Below are 15,328 nucleotides of genomic sequence, written 5' to 3'. Positions count from 1 at the left end.
GAAGGCGAGGGCACTGCCTCTTGAAATGACCCAACTCTCCGCACTCATAGCAGCTGCCCGGTACTGAAGATGGGGACTGATGAAAACCTCTCGCACCGGAGTGACCAGCAGATGCACTCGGCGCAGAAGAACCCTGGACTGATGGGGAATGAGATGAGCTTTGAGCTGGGAGAGCGCTGAGTGAAGTCTGACCCTGCTGGGGCCCATGATGACCACGGCCTGAAGATCTCCCACGATATTCTGGACGAGCTGACTGAGCGGGCCTGAAAGAGCGACCTCTACCCTGCTGGAACTGACCCCTCGAAGGAGCACCACTGTAACTGCCTGATCCACGAGGCCTCTTAGCCTTCCTCTCCTCTCGCTCTCTACGGAGAACTGACTCAATCTCATGAGCAATGTCTACCACCTCCTCAAACGTAGCACCCAGTACTCTCTCTCTAGTCATCAGAATACGGAGATGATAGTTAAGACCATCCACAAACCTCCTGATCCTCTCGCGATCTATTGGAACCATCCAAGTAGCATGACGAGCCAGCTGGGAAAACCTCATCTCGTACTGAGTCACTGTCATGTCTCCCTGTGTCAACCACTCAAACTGCCTACGCAACTCTTCCCTGCGGGACTGAGGTATATGCTTCTCCAGAAAAAGAGCTGAGAACTGCTGCCAAGTCAGAGGTGCTGCACCGGCAGGCCTACGCCTCTCAAAGTCCTCCCACCAAGTAAGAGCAGACCCCGTGAACTAAAAAGTAGTAAATGCCACACCACTCGACTCAAGGATCCCTGCCGTACGGAGCATACGCTGGCATCTGTCAAGAAAACTCTGGGCATCCTCGCCCTCAGCACCACCGAATGTCGGAGGCTGGAGTCTACCAAACCTCTCGAGACGATGCTGCTCATCGTCTGGCATAGCTGGCACCACAAAACCCTGAGCTGGTGCAACCTGCTGAGCTGGAGGTGCCTCCGGTGTCTGTAGCCCCTGCACTCCCTGCGCAGGTGTGCGGGCATCGGGGGTCTGATTGCCTCCCTCGGTCTGTGAAGCTGCTGCTGCTGTGGTGGCTGAAACTGCTTGAGCCAAACCGGTACAGACCGTCAAGATCTATGCCAAAGTCTCCTGAAGACCCGGAATCACAATAGGCACGGCTGGTGCCTGTGCAGGTGCTGCTGGGGTCTCCACAGCTGGAACCTGATCCTGAGCTGGGGCAATTATCGGATTAACAGGTGCTGCCCCGGCTACTCTACCCCTGCCACGACCACGACCGCGTCCACGGCCTCTGGCGGCCTCAGTAGGTGGCACTGGTGGTCGTCCGTCACGTTCGGTAGCTCGTGTTCTCCCCATCTGTGAGAGAATAGAATAATAAGGATTTAGTTCACAGTTCAACAAAACCGCACGACAAGAGTTTCAAGAATATGAAGTATTTCCTAAAGGTTCTGCAGCCTCTCGAGGATAAGTACAGACGTCTCCGTACCGATCCACGAGACTCTACTAAACCGGCTCATGACGCGAGACCAAGTAACCTAGGCTCTGATACCACCTTGTCACGACCCAAACCCCGGTCGTGATGGCGCCCAACACATTGCTAGGCAAGCCCGACCATTTACGCAACCTTAGCCAAATAATCTAAATAAATAGATAAATGTTCACTACTATAATACCAATTTAGTGCGGAAATTCTGATATAATCTCTAACATTCGAAAACCCCAAAATAAAATACTAAATAGCCCACAGAATCTGATGTCACGAACATGAGCCTCTAGAAACAGATTATTCACCTATTACAAGTCCGACTAAGAAAATAATACGAATAGAAGGATAAAATGGATGGGAGAGATCAAGGCTGCGAACGCCATGCAGCTACCTCGATACTCCCAGATAATTGCTGCTCCGCTAAACAAGTCCTCACTCACCCTGTGGTGTACCTGAATCTGCACACAAGGTGCAGGGAGTATTGTGAGTACTTCCAACCCAGAGAGTAATAAATATAAATAAAGTCTGAGGATAAGAAATCCTAAATAAACACAAAGTAAAGCTATAAATACAACAACGTGGACCAATAGCATAATACAGTAAACATTAAAAACAGTTATAATAAAGTCACACCAGAATGAGAATAAATAACAATTAAATATGCAATGCAACACATAAACCGGTACCTCCAGTACCCCGCTGCGACCGTGCAGCCCGCTCCATTTATTTAACGTCGACGGCGCTCACTGGGGGTATGCAGACTCCGGGAAGGGCCCCTTACAGCCCAAGCGCAATAATAAGCCATCTCGTGGCATCAAACAGGCCCTTGGCCTAATATCAATATCATTATTATACCACTGCGGCGTGCAGTCCGATCCCATACTCAGTCCAAAATCACATAAGCCTTTCGGCACAATAATATAAAAATATTCAGCCCAAACTTCATTTAAAAATATTACTTTAGTTTCTACTTTTAGAAAATGACTGAGTTTACAAAACAATGTTAAATACCAGGACTGAGTTCAATATATGGTAAGAAACCAGTAAAATAATCCCTGAAGGATTCAAGTAGTTGGCACGAAGCCCAGTTATGATAATTAATCCATTTTTATAAGGATATCACGAAACTACAATCAATTAGGTAGTAATTTTTATTAAGCGGGACAATCCCCGATGGTGCTCTACCCCACGCCCGTTATCCGGCATGCAAGTCACCTCACATAGCACTACATTGTGCAAATTCGGGGTTTCAAATACATTTATTACTAACCTCAAGCCGGCCAAGGTCCTAGCTTGCTATGCCCTTGCCTTTCGAATTCACCTCTTCGTGCGTCGAATCTGACCAAAACCACAACGAATACGTCACAATATGCTAAGGGAATATAACCCAATCGAAAAGACTCGAAAAACATCGAAAATCACGAAGTTGGCAAAACCCGAGCCCCGGGCCCACTTCTCAAAAAATTATAAATTTCACATCACCGGATTCCTTATCTCGCCACGAGTCCATGCATATAAAGAACACCAAAATCGGAGTCCAAATGACCCCTCAAATTCCCATTTTTGTTCTCTTAGGTTTCAAGCCCTAAACCACCATTTTTGACCTTAATTCCTTGAGTTTTCGGTGTAATTTCATGTATTTGCATGATAAAATTGTGTTCTAAGTCCAAGAATGCTTACCTGATCGAAGTCCTTGAATTTCCTCTTCAAAATCGCTCAAGAACACCCCAAGTCCGAAGTTAAAATATGTGTTCTGTAAAATTTTGCGAAGGGATTAAAAACCCACTTCTGATCAGTTGTTTCCGCTCCTGCGGTCATTTTCCGCTTCTGCGTCTACCGCATTTGTGGTCTTTTTCCGCTCCTGCGGAAATCTCCTTAAAATCCAAAATTCCGCATCTGCGGTCCTTTTTGTCGCATCTGCGACTCCGCAGATGCGGTTGACATCTCGCACCTGCGACTTCTTGAATCGCTTCTGCGGTACCGCTTCTGCGGTACCGCTTCTGCGGTCCCATTTCCGCAGAAGCGAAAATACCAGAAGCAGCAAAATTCTGCAATCTCTTTAAGTTCAAAACTTCCCGTTAGGCATCCGAAATCACCCCGAGGCCCCCGAGACCTCAACCAAAATCCTATAACATCATTCAAACTTGTTCCAATCATAAAAACACCTCAAACAACACTAAAACCATCATTTCTCATCGAATTCAAGCCTAAGTTTTTCAAAAACTTCCGAAATACGCATTCGATCAAAAATCCAACCAAGTCACCTCCGAATGACCTGAAATTTTGCACACACATCCCAAATCACCTAACGAAGCTACTGCAACTCTCGGAATTCCATTCCGACTCTCGGATCAAAATCTCACCTATCAACCGGAATTCGCCAAAATACTAACTTCGCCAATTCAAGCCTAGTTCTACACCGGACCTCCAAAACCGATTCCGATCGCACTCCTAAGTCAAAAATCATCCCCCGAAGCTAACCGAATCACCGGAATTCACATCCAAGCCCTCTAACTCAATAGTCAACATCCGGTTGACTTTTCCATTACATGCCTTCCTTAAAGAGACTAAATGTCTTATTTTCTACCAAAACCAAACCGATTCGACTCTAACTTACCAAATGCCAATAATGAAACATTAAAAAGCAATAAATGGAGAAAACGGGGCGGTAACACATGAGACGACGGGTCGGGTCGTCACAACCAAGTTTTGTGTCATTTTCATTAGTTAGAAGCTACATAAGTTAATTTAATGTCCAATATTGCAAGCAGACAAATCATGAAGAAATTACAAATACACATAATTAAGCACTAGAACATGACTTTCTAGCAGAAAGCATTAATTCCTGAGTATAATCAGAAACAGAATGCCTTTTAAAGCAATTAGTTTCATGTTTTATTTTATCACTTTCTTCTATCCATTTCTTGAACTTCTGTATTAATTTCTCCTTTTGGAATGATCATTTGAATGAATGACCTCCATTAATATGGGAACTTAAGCAAGTTTCATTATGTCCCACTAATAAACTCCTCATGATTAAGTCATTTACTTATGGCACAAATTCTGTGACAATTTCTGTTCTGTATCAAGTTTTACTGGATCATAGAGCTTAGCATTTCAAGACTGAGTTTGATGAGGTTGATAGGATGTTTGGTACCAGCTGTTGTATGTGTTATAAATATAAGTCAATCAGAGGCGGACCTAGGATTTGAGCGTGGCTGATGCACCACTATCTTTAACATAAATATGGCAATTACTAGCGATATGCACATATGAGGCCTTGCAGTGTTTTGACGATGACAACAATATTTTTTGCTTCCTTCCCTATTCAATCTGTCCTGTTCCTTTTGTTTCAACTTCTGCGCTTCTTGTTTTGTTTTCTATCAGTTTATTTGGCGATAACTAGGTCTTTTGGGGTTTTGATATATCTCTGTGAGGGTTACGGCCTGTGTGTATTTTAGACGGATTCTTCTGCTATTTTCATAATTTATAGACTGTTTTGGCATATATTTTGTTGTAATTAATTTTTGCCTTCCTAAACGATCAACTTGGTGGTTAATTACACATACACCAAACAGGAAGAAAAAGAAAAACTAATAACACATTAGGTATATTAGAGGCTCACCTAAAGTGATGCGTTTCATATAGTGTAGGAATGTTCCAATATTTGATTCTACGTTGTCTGCTCTGGGTCTCTGCTTATATATTGTCTTTAGGGATATTTGTGTTCTTTTTTACTTTCTTCATTTTGCAATGCATTTTACAATACATTTTCGCTCATTATTGATGGTCAGATTAATTGCTTTTTGATTTGTATTAGAGATGTCATGTTAAAAATGTATACTTTATTCAAATACAGATGCCTATCGATAAAAAAGCCACGGCGCCAAGCTCTCTTCCAGAAGAGGAAGCGACATTACTCAGCAGAAAGAGCTTCTAAAATCAAGCTCAGGAGATATGATGTGTATGCAAATCAGTCAGCAGATAAAAAAGAAATGCTTTTAGCATAATGACGATCAAAAAATATTGAGTCGACAAGCCAAGGTCTCTTGGTTGAACATACTGAAGTAGCATCATCTTCTGAAGCTGCTGCTGAGTTACCTAGACAGAGAATACTAACAATAGGGGAATCATGTTGCCTTGGTGAAAAAGGTTAGGAAAAGAAATATAACTCTTATGTATATATAATTTTGGATGTTGTTTTTGGGATTTTACCTACATATGTATTGTTAATGTTAACATGCGTTCACTTCTATGTAGCCGATAAATCTTGCGCGGACGGCACAACAGTTTGTTCTAACAAACGGAAGAATATAATTGGCTCCCTTTCTGTATTCGAATATGGTTAGTAACTATTAAAATGCAGTTTCAATTTTAGTTCACTTGAAATATTTCGTATATCAGTTATAATGATTTGCATATTACGTTCCACATCAAATCCACTCGGTGAACGGCGTGATCCCGAGGCATCCGTTGTCATAAAAAGAGGTTTGTCTTGGTACTCTTTTAACAATATTAGCCATAAATCTTTTCTCAATACTTGTATGATATCCAACAACTTATATACACAGGTTGTAGATCAAAGATAATAGGTTGTTGGAATTTCAAACAGTTGCCCAGTAACGCAACCATTTTGAAAACTGTACCAAACTGTAAATATTGTGGAGCTAAAAGGTTTGAATATGAATCAGCAGGATTTTGTTGTAGCAATGGTTCGGTTAAGTTGACGTCATATGAAATGCCCAATGAATTATTAAATCTCTACTTAGGCAATACTGAAGAATGTGAACATTTTCGTACCTACATTAGACTGTATAATAATATGTTTGCCTTTACTTCACTTGGGGTGAACTATGACAAAGTACTAGCAAAAAGAAACCACGGAATTTACACATTTAGGGTACAGGGTCAAATGTATCACTTCATAAATGATTTGATTCCAACAAATCGACAACCAAGAAATTTACAACTGTATTTTTACGATGAGAACACAGAAATATTGAATCGAATGGCTTCCTCGGGTATACTTCGACAGTCGATCATTAAGAAGCTAATGGATATATTAAAGATAAATCCTTACTGTATCTTCTTGAAATCTCTGATACATATCCCGGAATTATCAAACTTTTACATTGCATTAAGATGTGGTTCTGGCTTAGATCAGAGAGTATATAATCTGCCAACTGTGTCAGAAGTAGCAGCATTATGGCTAGAACAAGAAACGAACAACAATATTTCTTCACCGCATATCCGAATTTACACTCGCAGTAACAAAAGTCAAATAGTAAATCACTATTATGGTTGCTATGATCATTTGCAATATCCGCTTTTACTTCCTTACAGTCAAAATGGGTGGCATTGTGGTATCCCAAAAATCTTACAGCCTAGGAGTAAATTGAAAAAACGAGCTTACTACGAGACTGAGCAGCTTCCAAGCCTTTGTAACATGTGTTCAATTGACGGACTACTTGATATGGAAGCTGATGTTTTGCAAAAAGGAAAACGAAAAAGGAATAATGTTTCTTGTCGTGAATACTATTGTTACAAATTGCAGATGAGAGACAATGAGGAAAATGGAGTTTTACATTCTGGCAGATTATTTCAATAATACACGGTTGATGAATTCATAAAAGTAGAAACTCAGAGATTAGATTTTGCCTCATTTAACCAAGATTTATTTCGGGTTGATGTATTACAAGGACTTCTGGATATCCTGAGACTTGGTGAAAGAGAAGCTTCTAAGATAGAAAAACAAAACTTTCTTCCGACAAGTTTTACGGGAGGTCCGAGAGATATGCGCCAGCGTTATATGGATGCTATTTCATTAGTACAACATTTTGGAAAGCCTGATATATTTCTGACCATGACATGCAATCCCTCTTGGCCTGAAATAAAGGAACATTTGTTCACAACAGATGAAACTCAAAATAGGCCTGGTTTAATTAGTCGAGTGTTCAGAGCAAAAGTAGAAGAGATGAAAACAGATATATTAAAAAGAAACATATTTGGAAAAGTTGCAGCTTTTATGTACACTATAGAATTCCAAAAACGCGGTCTTCCACATGCTCATTTTCTTGTTATACTTACTGATGACTACAAATTATTGACGCCCGAGGCTTATGACAAATTTGTTAGTGTTGAGGTGCCTGATCCTGATATGAACTCTTACTTGCATAAGCTTGTTATTAAACACATGATGCATGGGCCTTGTGGTCATTTGGATCCTACAAATTCATGTATGAAAAGAAATGAGTGCAAATTTAAGTACCCGAAGAGCTTTGCTGATGAGACAACGAAAGGAAAGAACTCATATCCAATTTATAGAAGACGAAATACTGGTAAATCTGTGAAAGTTAGGAAACAATTTCTTGATAACTCATGGGTTGTTCCGTACAATCCTTATCTGATCTGTAAATACAATTGCCATATAAATGTAGAGGTTTGCTCCGATATTAAAGTTGTCAAATATATATACAAATATATCTGTAAAGGACATGATAAGATTTCGTTTGGCTTACATGAAGATAACACAAATTTACAGATAGATGAGATAAAAGTGTCACGACCCCAATCCCGGTTGTGATGGCGCCCAACAATAATGCTAGGCAAGCCCGACCAAATTAAATACTCTCAACACAAATACGCAATCCGTTAACAAATAATACGATTAAAATAGCAAATATCAAAGTTCCAATCCGAATCTAAATAAAATAGTACGGAATATAATAACGAATATCCAAACATTCCCCAATAGATCTGGAGTCACGAGTCTAGAGCCTCTAGATATAACAGAGTAATATATCCATAGTAATAAAGAAGTCTAGGATATGGAAAGACAAATGAAATAAAGGGGAGGAGTCGGGTCCTGCGGACGTCAGGCAGCTACCTCAACAACTCCTGAAAATAAACTTCACGAAAACGGCAAACAGCTCCACTAAGCCTCCGGAGCACCTGAATCTGCACACATGGTGCAGGGAGTAAAGTGAGTACTTCCAACTCAGTGCGTAATAAACATATATAATGGCTGAAAGTAAGAAATCCCGAAATATTACAATATAAAGCTATAATCAGCGATTCAGCACATAAAACGGTGGAACAACAATAACAGGACAAATAAGACAAATAGGTATACATGCATGAATGCAATGCAATGCACATGACCGCTGCGGCGCGCAGCCCGATCCATTTGGGTACCCGCGCTCACTGTGGGGGTTCAGACTCCGGAGGGGCTCCTACAGCCCAAGCGCAATATCATTGTAGCATTCGCTGCGGCGTGCAGCCCGATCCACACTCAGTCCAGATATATATATATGCAAGCCACTCGGGCACAGTCAGATTAATCATTTTAGTTTCAATTATTAGGAATTTTAGAGCTAAGTGTTTAAATCTTTATTTGTTTACTAATCATTTCGAGGCAGTGTCTAGCTCAGGACTGATATCATGAAATATGCTAAGCGTCATGGAAACAGTGATAAGGATCCCTGAAGGATGCATATGATAGGCACAAAGCCCCAAGCAAATTCATAAAATCCAAGTAGGATGATTACCAAACAATTTCTAGTCAAGAACACAGTACGAACATCAATCGGAATGGACTAGGTCACAATCCCAAGTCACAATCGACTCCGCACTCGTCATAGAGTACGTGTCTCGCCTCAATATAGCGTCACAATGTGATATACCGGGGTTTCAAACCCTCAGGTCATCATCTACATCTATTACTCACCTCAAGCCGGCCACAAGTCTAGCTCGCTATGCCTTTTCCTTTCGAATCAACCTCTTCACACGCCGAATCTGATTAAAACCACAACGAATACATTACAATAGGCTAAAGAAACATAACCTAATCGAAAAGACTCGAAAAACACCAAAATTCACGAAGTTGGCAAAACCCGAGCCCTGGGCCCACTTCTCGAAAAATTATGAAATTCACATTACCGGACTCCTCGTCTCGCCACGAGTCCGTACATATAAAATTTACCAAAATCGGAGTTCAAATGCCCCTTCAAATCCCAAATTTTCATTTCAAAGCCCAAGCCCTAGTTCTTCAAATTTATACCCAATTTTCCAAGAATTAAAGGTTGATTCTTCAATAAAATAGCGTTTCTAGGTCACGAGACTTACCTCCAATCAATTCCCGTCAAAACTCTCTTCAATTTCCACCAAAAAGCTCTTGAGGTGGTTCAAAAATGGAGGAAACAATGAATGAGTCGCGGATGAAATATCATNCGGCTTTATTATTAGTTAAGAAAGTTTGGCCGAAGTTGTGCGAACGCATACCTCGATTTATTTTTAGAGTCATAATTATGTCACGCGAACGTGTACACAATCACGATGAAAGATTAATTAAAAATGCGCCCAAAGCTCTCTAACGGTGTTCATTATTCTTCCTAAACTTTGAGATTATCGTGAAGGCCATAGGTTATGGAAATTATTGTAGAAAAAAGTAAACTAGAGATACCTACATGCGACTCCCTCATCGCGAACGCGATGAACAAACTAGGCAGGGTCCCCAGGCCCTTCTACGCGAACGCGAGGCCACGATCGCGAACGCGATGACCCAGAAATCACAACTACGCGAACGCGATGTGCACCTCCGCGAACGCGAAGGCCAAAAGTGGCCTGCAACAGCTGTGCATTTTCTGCAACACTCAAAGTCCAAAAATCCTTCCGTTGATCACCCGGAATCACCCCGAGGCCCCCGGGACCTCAACCAAAAACACCAACCTACCCCAAAACATCATACGAACTTGTTCCGATCATCAAAACACATCAAACAACACTAAAATCATCATTTCGCATCGGATTCAAGCCTAAGTTTCTTAAAAACTTCCGAATTACGCATTCGATCACAAACCCAACCAAACGACGTCCGAATGACCTGAAATTTTGCACACATATCCAAAATCACCTAACGGAGCTACTGCAACTCTCGGAATTCCATTCCAACCCTCGGATCAAAATCTCACCTATCCACCGGAATTCGGCAAAATGTCAACTTTGCCAATTCAAGCCTAATTCTACTCCGGACCTCCAAAATCACTTCCGATCGCACTCCTAAGTCACAAATCACCTCCCGAAGCTAACCGAATCACCGGAATTCACATCCGAGCCTTCTAACTAATAAGTCAACGTTCGGTTGACTTTTCCAAACCAAACCTTCCTTAAAGAGACTAAGTGTCTCATTTCCTATCCAAACCAATTCAATTAAACTCTAACTCACCCGTTGCTGATAATAAAACATGAAAGAGCAATAAATGGGGGAAACGGGGCTGTAATACATGAGACGACGGGTTGGGTCGTCACAAAAAGAGTATCGACCTGCTAGATGGGTGTCAGCTCCGGAAGCTCTATGGCGCTTATTTGCCTTTCCTATTAGCGAAATGACTCCAAATGTTTATCACCTCCAGTTACATCTTGACGGAATACAGTTTGTCTCTTTTAAAAAAACTGACACAATAGACAGTATCGTGAAAAATCCTATGCTTAAGAAGACGATGTTGACAGAATTTTTTTTGATGAATGAAACAAATAAAGATGCTAAACAGCTTAAATTATTCTATAAAGATTTTCCACAATACTTCGTATGGTCATCTACCTATAAAATGTGGACTCGACGACAACGAGGTAATGTTATCGGCCGCGTTGTAACGTGTCATCCAACAGAAGGAGAAAGATATTACCTTAGATTATTACTAATGAATGTGAGAGCACCAAAATCATATAAAGATCTTCTGACAGTAAATGGAATATGTTGTGACACATTTAGAGAATCTGCAGAAAAAAGAGGATTGCTGCATTGTGATAACAGCTTGGTCGAATGTATGTCAGAGGTCACTTGTTATCAAATGCCATATAGTTTAAGACGTTTATTTGCTACAATATTAGTATACTCCAGTCCTGATAATCCAAGAGAACTATGGGAACAGTTTGAAGATTCAATGTCCGAAGACTTTAAGAGCCTAGCGAATATAAGGCCAACGGATATCCACCTTGCTGTCTTGAATCACATCAATGAAATACTACATTCTATGGGACGTGATATTAATGAGTTCAACCTTATTTCAGAAATGATCACTTCTTCAAAAATAGCAAATGAAGCAAAGGAAGTGTATTTCGAAAGAAACATCATTGTGAGCGATGAAGATTTATTGTTACATAGAAAATTAAATGCTGAACAAAAAATAGCATACGACATAATTCTCCACAGAGTATTTGCCAATAAATCTGGAGCATTTTTCATTGATGGTCCTGGAGGAAGTGGTAAGACATATATTGTGCCTTATTAGCAACTGTGAGATCTACAGGATTTGTAGCGTTAGCAACAGCAACTTCTGGCGTTGCAGCTTCGAACTTGCCAGGAGGACGAACAGCTCATTCACGTTTTAAAATTCCGATTAATATCGATGAAAAATTTTCTTGCAATATCAGCAAACAGAGCTCACTGGCATCTTTAATTCGCGATGCAAAATTGATTGTATGGGATGAAGTATCGACGGCAAAAAAGAATATGATTGAAGCTTTAGATTCTCTCTTAAAGATATAATGGAAACAAATATTCTTTTTGGTGGAGAAGTTATTGTATTTGGAGGAGATTTTAGACAAACTCTTCCTGTGGTTCGAAGTGGAAAGAAGGAAGACTTCATTCGGCAAAGCATATTGAACTCCGAAATATGGAATGAGCTTGAAAAACTCCGATTATCAGAGAATATGCGTGCGAAAACTGATCCCTCTTTTTGTGAATATTTGATGCGAATTGGAAATGGAACAGAAAAGACAAACGCGGATGACAAAATAGAAATTCCGACATCTTTCATTGTTCCTTATATTACTGAAAAAGAATCGTTGGACCTCTTATTCAACATAATATATCCCGATTTGCATACGTCTTTTCATGATTCTTACTTTTTAACCTCTCGTGTTATTTTGACGACAAAAAATGACTTTGTTGATGAATTGAATGATAGACTTATAACTCTATTTCCTAAAAATGCTAAGACATTTGTTGCCACTGATGAGACTATTGAACCAAATGATCAACGCCAGTTTGAGAATTTTCTACATTCATTGAACCCTGCTGGTCTGCCTCCTTACAAACTAATCTTGAAAGAAAATTATCCCGTTATATTGCTGCGAAATTTAAATCCTTGTGAAGGTTTGTGCAATGGTACACGACTGATATGCTGTGATTTTAAGAGTCGTGTGATTAGCGCTAAAATTGCGAGTGGTGATTTTAAGAATACACATGTATTTATTCCTAGAATACCATTATTATCTTCAGATGATGAGAAATTACCTATCCCATTTAAAAGAACACAATTCCCACTACGCCTGTGTTTCGCTATGACGATAAATAAAGCGCAAGGACAAATATTAGACTATGTTGGAATTTATTTACGCGAACCAGTGTTCTCTCATGGCCAATTATATGTTGCTTTATCCAGAGCAAAGAGTTCAAGCTGTATAAAAATATTAATACGACCACCTACGGCAGATAACGATGATGACCAGTCTACATATAACATAGTGTATAAGGAAATCATTCAAAAAGCCCTTCTATAACTTTATAGCTTCCTTATTTATATTGCTTATGTGGTGTATATTTATCTTGCTGATTGCTGCTCCTCATTCACTTATTCTTAGAAAATGAGCAACAACTTTCGTTTCTAATTGTTCTACTTATTATTTATTCTAATGTTTTCTTTGGGTCTTGAAATAATTTTCCTGCAATTTGGTAGGACGTAAATAAGAGTTAGCTTATTTACCTGCAAATCATTGTAACACTTTTATTCTTCTGATATAGGTTTTTTATGCGAAATATACAGATAAGGATGTTTACATTGTAAAACTCTTCAAGACCCAATCAGTGAAAGCATTCGTGTTTGCAAATTTAAAAATACAAAGGGTTTTCACATATTTTTGTGATTTTGTAACTCTGTAAAGTTGATATGCATGATCCTCACCTCTAGAAAAAATTATGTTTTTAACTCCGCCTGTGTTCAAGTTATACTGTGACACAGCCGGTCCCAAGCCCGGATAAAGGAGGAGGGTTTGTTGTTTATTAGCAATGACACTTATGTTTTTATTTTTTGATTCAGCTGTACTATGTGAACTGCTTTAAATTTGATTAGTATCTTCATCAGTTCCCTTAGATGGACTGTTTGCCATTTTTTAAAAAAGACTTTCTAAATCTGTTATATGTTTTCCTCAGTCTTACTTATCTTTCAGGATATCATAACCAAAAAAATTGTAGAGGCAACAAAGAATACTGCTGTAAGTTAATGGGAATGGAGACAACTGATCAGGTGAGTCAAAATTCTTTATGAGTAACTCATGTTGGTACTAGCTGTAACTTTGCAAGGAAAGTTTTAAGCTCTATTGTTCAAAATTTGAAGAATTCTTCTATCATATGGTTTTGCTGCATATGCTAAACATTGGATCCTTTATGTAGATTATTGGGAAAAATTGCAATGAGGCAATATCAATATCAAAGACAAATTAACTGGAACCATTGCAAATTTGAAACAAGAAATCCTTACCTATATTTTCAAGGTTACATATTTAAATTTGTTCAAGATTTGCAAGCAGACCGATAATTTTCTCATAACATATCTGTGTTAATAATGTTTTAAACTCCATAACTCAAGTATTGACATGTAGAATTATTCAATCTCAATCATTCCATGAACCGGCAATTTGATTTAGCTAAGAGATGGCTGTTTCTCTATAACACTACAACTGGTTACCCACTTGAATATTTTTGATCAATTTAAACTCAAAACGGATTTGATATTCCTTTGTAGAGTGTTCACTTAGAAGAAACTGGAAGACTTGAAATGGATGTTCGATTCACTAGCTGCACAATCTCAAAGCAGTGGAGAATACATTCTTCATGGTTATTAGTATTCAAATCAGACTATTCTTTTTTAGAAACATGTTGTTCTTTTTCATTATTTTGGTGTATGATTTTATTGAGTTTTAATTGAGAATGTTTATGTGGGCCTTCCATTAAGCATTAGTTGTGATTGTAATGTCTAGAGATGTCTTGATATATCTGAGGATGAGGGTTGGTTGAGTTGGTGAAAAGAAAAAGTGAACCGTGTGTCTAATTTTGATGACTGAAGAAGAACCCAAGTAGTTAAATAAATATAGCCTGTATCTCTTTCTGATGCACTTCTCTTTCCCAGAAAGAAGACGTCTGATTAAATGTTATCTGTACTTTTATTTGAAGTGAGAGATTTTAAACCTAGCATGAACATTGGCTAACTACATCCTGGCTAAGAATAAAAAAGGCATACCTTGTTAATTGAAAGTTATAAAGAATGTTATCAAGTTGACAATAAATATTTTATTACCTTTGCCTATTAGTTGAGCGCGAGCACATATAATGCAGTTGGATTTTAGATGGAAGTAGGGTTAGATTGAGGTAGATGGGCAGAAATATGACGATAGCATCATGTCGAGACGATCATACATTTTATTTAAATCTAATAATGAAGTCATCCCGCCTAATTCGTAGTATTTTATTCAATGGTTACATATACTTATCTTTTTATTCTTTTCGCTAAGTATGTATACTTCTGAGATCTTATTGCTACTATGAACAAAACAAGTCTGGCAGGCAAATTAGTTACTTTGGCAGTAGAAATTATATGATAATCTGACTTACTGAGTACAATCCTACTCAGATTTCTATACAATAAATCAAATGTGAATTTTATAGATGATTTGTACGTTTGCTGTTACTCTGCTCAAAAGTGGTGTGTGATGTCTTACCATAAGGTCTTTGTCAACTGTGATGTTTTGTTTCCATCCGTATTTTTATTAGAGCATTTATGCTATTTGTCTAACTTCGAGAGACT

At 39.1% G+C, this 15,328-nt stretch overlaps 1 protein-coding gene and 2 long non-coding RNA genes across 3 annotated transcripts in view; all 3 read left to right on the top strand.

The window, feature by feature from the left end:
• The window catches only part of LOC109234504, a 13,592-nt gene extending 7,420 nt beyond the window's left edge, over positions 1-6,172 (top strand). The window contains exons 2-3 of the long non-coding RNA XR_002069251.1: positions 5,326-5,618; positions 5,727-6,172. This is a non-coding gene — a long non-coding RNA (uncharacterized LOC109234504). The remainder of the gene's footprint in view (positions 1-5,325; positions 5,619-5,726) is intronic.
• LOC109234881 (ATP-dependent DNA helicase PIF1-like) lies at positions 12,012-13,028 on the top strand. The gene has a single exon (XM_019400924.1). The coding sequence runs from the start codon at positions 12,012-12,014 to the stop codon at positions 13,026-13,028; it is 1,017 nt and encodes a 338-aa protein (XP_019256469.1).
• On the top strand, positions 13,468-14,635 carry LOC109234503. The gene is made up of 2 exons (XR_002069250.1): positions 13,468-13,771; positions 14,270-14,635. It is a non-coding gene; the product is annotated as an uncharacterized LOC109234503 (long non-coding RNA).

Source organism: Nicotiana attenuata, chromosome 11, assembly GCF_001879085.1.
Source record: "Nicotiana attenuata strain UT chromosome 11, NIATTr2, whole genome shotgun sequence".
Classification (NCBI taxonomy): domain Eukaryota; kingdom Viridiplantae; phylum Streptophyta; class Magnoliopsida; order Solanales; family Solanaceae; genus Nicotiana; species Nicotiana attenuata.
The sequence above is the reverse complement of the archived record's forward strand: the minus strand, read 5'-3'. Positions and strand labels throughout refer to the sequence as shown.

Excerpts from the sequence above, each read along its gene's own strand:
- LOC109234881 (XM_019400924.1), top strand. The coding sequence starts at position 12,012 with ATGGAAACAAATATTCTTTTTGGTGGAGAAGTTATTGTATTTGGAGGA.